Source organism: Branchiostoma floridae, chromosome 10, assembly GCF_000003815.2.
Source record: "Branchiostoma floridae strain S238N-H82 chromosome 10, Bfl_VNyyK, whole genome shotgun sequence".
Taxonomy (NCBI): Eukaryota; Metazoa; Chordata; class Leptocardii; order Amphioxiformes; family Branchiostomatidae; genus Branchiostoma; species Branchiostoma floridae.
In genome coordinates, this window is record NC_049988.1 from 17,173,460 (window position 1) to 17,176,911 (window position 3,452).

The following is a 3,452-nucleotide window of genomic DNA, read 5'->3' on the forward strand; positions in this document are numbered from 1 at the left end:
CTGGAGATTAGGAAAATACGGCCACAAGGGTTACTGAAGAGTTGTCTCATGGACATATTCTAACATATAATTCAACTTGAAGGTTGATGCTGAGTAGCTTGGAGTTTCTATCAAATGTGCCATTCACCTGTAATGCGCCAGTACATCGCCCGCCGTCAGCCATTCTATCGGCAAAGACAATGGCGTAGTTCTCATCAGGACCGGATGGTAGAGTCAGGAACTCTTTCGGGCTCCCTGATGCCATGTCGTGGCAATAGACGCGGAGGGATACGTCCTTCTCCGTTGCGAAAGGGTAGAGTGTGTACTCTCCATCGTCGGCCTCGGGGTTTAGAGACTTCACTTCAGAGCACGATGCTGCCTTGTGGCCTGGAACAATGAGTTAGCATGTACATGTATGTTGGTATTAGATGTTAAACGTAGATAAGGAGAAGTCATGTTTTGGTAAAGGTTTAAAAACTATAGGAATAGATATGTGTGTATGTAAAAGATCCGGGAATAGCTATCATATCTAAATGCATGGTTTCCTTCCTGGACTCCGTTACAGAGCACGGGATATAAAACTCACAAGCTGTGAGATGAAGTCCCAGGAAGGACCGACCAGAAAGAAGCAGGAGAGAGACAGGGTTATGTCATATGGGCAGCCCCAGGGTTGTAGCCAGCCTGAAATAATTTTCAGTCCCCTTTGATTTTGAATGGGAATCCTATCGAGCACCGAAGGCATGGTGTGACGTTTCGCGCCATTTCTAGAGAAAATTTTTAAATCAAGACCCTCTGAAACACTATTTCCTGCATTTTGAGGTGCAAATTTTGCTTGTAGACTAAGCTGTTCAATGGCATCTGTTTTGGTGAAGAAGAACACATGGGTTTCAGTTTTTTTTACATCTTTACATATCAATTTTTGTCTGTCCCAGGGGACGGAATGGGGAAAACTTTTTTCAGTCCCCAGCTGCAAAATTCCTTTAAAGGACTGAAGGACAGGTGCTGGCTACAACCCTGGGTAGCCCTAATGGCTGCCTGACACATCAAGGTACTAAGACGTTAAAGCTAGAGGGATACTGTCGTCGAAGGACAGACAGAGGAGCAGAATTCCTCCGTATCCATGACACGGCAGCAGAGCAGGTAACACAACTGGAAGCGACCCTTCGACTCCAACTTACCACGATCCTCAGACATGAGCCGCAAGATACAGAAAGGTAATAGAATACTATCTGCTTCCAGTCACTCTTATAGATATTTCCGTTAAATTGGACCTTGCATTGCTCAACCACATCTTCTTCAATTTTCTTAAAACATACATTGGCGTGTTGTACTTACACTGCGGGTGCATCAGATGCATTTTCTTTCCGGCAGGCCAGCAGTGTCCACACCATCCCCCACATCGGGCAGAGGCAACCTGAATAAAGTCGGATGTTGTGGTAAAACTTGTTATCATATCAAAGATTCCACCGACGAGATTTCAAAACTGATGATGCGAAAGTCGAATTTTACTAACTATTGTCTTGATCTATGCCACAATAATCATACTGCGGCTATGTTGTTACTTTCCAGACACGTTCACGAATGTCTAAACGTCAACAATGCTTGCTCATTCACTACAAGCTTAGGCCAGTGCCTTGGAATGATGGAACCCACACCCAACTCCGTAAGGTTTTGTGATATTGTGCATTTTTCAGGGATTACTTGTTACGCATCACAGGCCTCCTGATGTCCACAAAAAGTCTTATTGGTTTGCTTCGGGATAATTTGCATGCCTGAAAACTGCAATCTATGGCATCAGAGTCTAGATACCAATGTACAGCTTATGTACTAAGCGAAGACTATGTTTTCTTGTCAATGCGATGTAAATGAAGCCGGAAAATCAGCTAAAACGTTTATATGAATGACGGAAAAAAGCAACATTTTTTCCAAGATTATTTTGAGCAACCTTGGATATGTTAAGACCCCTTGCTAGTTGTTAGAGATATACCGTTGATCCAGCACGAAGTTATCTTTTTTGCTGAAAGTTTGTGTGGCGTGACTTATTACCGAGCAATATGATATAAGTCACAGACAAATTTCAAACCTTCCTATCCTTGGAGATGGACATGTCGTGGATGGTCAGAGACTCCGGCCAGCGCTCCTCCATGACCCAGTGGACATCAGGTGCCAGCACGAGTTCCGTCCCAGTCAGATCCACCTTGAACGTGCCTTTAGCGCATCCCTGTTTCCACGAGTAACAGTCGCCAGCGTGCCCGTAGTCTACTTTGTTGGGCCCTGTGGTCAATAGAACAGTGAGTCATTAGACATTCTAGATCACCAGATATTTTCCTCCCTCGGCAAAAGTTGAACAAGTCTTCTACACTTGAAATGTTTGAGCGACAAAATTAGTATTTTAGTGGCAAGACACCTTCCTGCACGATTGACTAGATGTAATGCTGCAGAAAGTTTGTCTTTTTGACTTGATGTATGGAGGTATTATCCATAGCAACCGGTAGATCTTGAACATTCAACACTACATACTGGTTACATTGCAGCTCGACAGACAAAAGCTATGTCTTTATTGTAACGTAGCCACATGTTGACTTACCATTCGTTCTGGCAAAGGTGTAGTCATCTCGGATAACCTCGACCCTGGAATTCTCAAACTTGATTCTGAGCTTGCTGAACTTCGTGGTCCCGGCACGGGAGGCATACGGGTCCTGTAGACAATGATCACAAAAAGCGGTTTCACATTATGATCGATTAAAAAAACATGAGATTTATTGAAGTGTTCGTTACACAGATATGGTCTAAGGTACGATTTAGTAATCTGGCAACTGCATAGTATCAGCGGTGTATAGCTTTTAACTTTGATAGTTTTACTCACCTGTAATGCGCCTGTACATCGCCAGCCGTCAGCCAGTCGATTAGCAAAGACAATAGCGTAGTTCTGATCAGGACCGGATGGTAGAGTCAGGAACTCTTTCGGGCTCCCTGATGCCATGTCGTGGCAATAGACGCGGAGGGATACGTCCTTGTTTGTTGGGAAAGGGTAGAGTGTGTACTCTGCATCCTCGTACTTTGGATTTAAAGACTTCTTTTCAGAGCACGATGCTGCCTTCTTGCCTAGAATGATTGATTCATGTTTTCATAAGATTTCGCATCTGTCGACAGTTAAATTCTTCTTATCCAATGAAAATACCCATCAATACCTGTCACAATTTTATGAAATAATGAATGAAGAAGACATTCATTGCACTTTTCTGCTCTCACAAGCTAAGTACAGGTGGGGGTGATAAAATTCTAAGTAGTTCTAAATAATCTAAGTACTAGTACTAGTGAAGTAAGAGCACGTTTTCTTACCACTACAAAGTCTAATGTATGCTAGTTTGTACAGGTTCGACTTCTTACCTCTTCTTAAGGAAATATTTCCCTTTGACAAAGAGGAAGGGTATTTGACACACAGCTTTTAGGTGGTCAAAACTAGAAAGGGG

At 43.2% G+C, this 3,452-nt stretch overlaps 1 protein-coding gene across 1 annotated transcript; it reads right to left on the reverse strand.

Annotated features, from left to right (window-relative positions):
• Positions 1 to 46: 46 nt before the first annotated feature.
• LOC118424988 (A disintegrin and metalloproteinase with thrombospondin motifs 9-like) lies at positions 47 to 3,086 on the reverse strand. Its single transcript, XM_035833801.1, has 5 exons — positions 2,846 to 3,086; positions 2,567 to 2,678; positions 2,063 to 2,253; positions 1,315 to 1,393; positions 47 to 366 (listed from the first exon to the last, which is right to left on the reverse strand). Exons 1-5 carry the CDS (start codon positions 2,960 to 2,962, stop codon positions 47 to 49), a joined length of 819 nt encoding a protein of 272 aa, XP_035689694.1. The 5' UTR covers positions 2,963 to 3,086.
• Between the last annotated feature and the right edge of the window lie 366 nt (positions 3,087 to 3,452).

Excerpts from the sequence above, each read along its gene's own strand:
- LOC118424988 (XM_035833801.1), bottom strand. The coding sequence starts at position 2,962 with ATGGCATCAGGGAGCCCGAAAGAGTTCCTGACTCTACCATCCGGTCCT. Across the intron at positions 1,394-2,062 it reads CCATCTCCAAGGATAGGAAG|GTTGCCTCTGCCCGATGTGG; the intron begins GTTTGAAATTTG and ends GACTTTATTCAG. Across the intron at positions 367-1,314 it reads GCATCTGATGCACCCGCAGT|GCCACAAGGCAGCATCGTGC; the intron begins GTAAGTACAACA and ends TCATTGTTCCAG.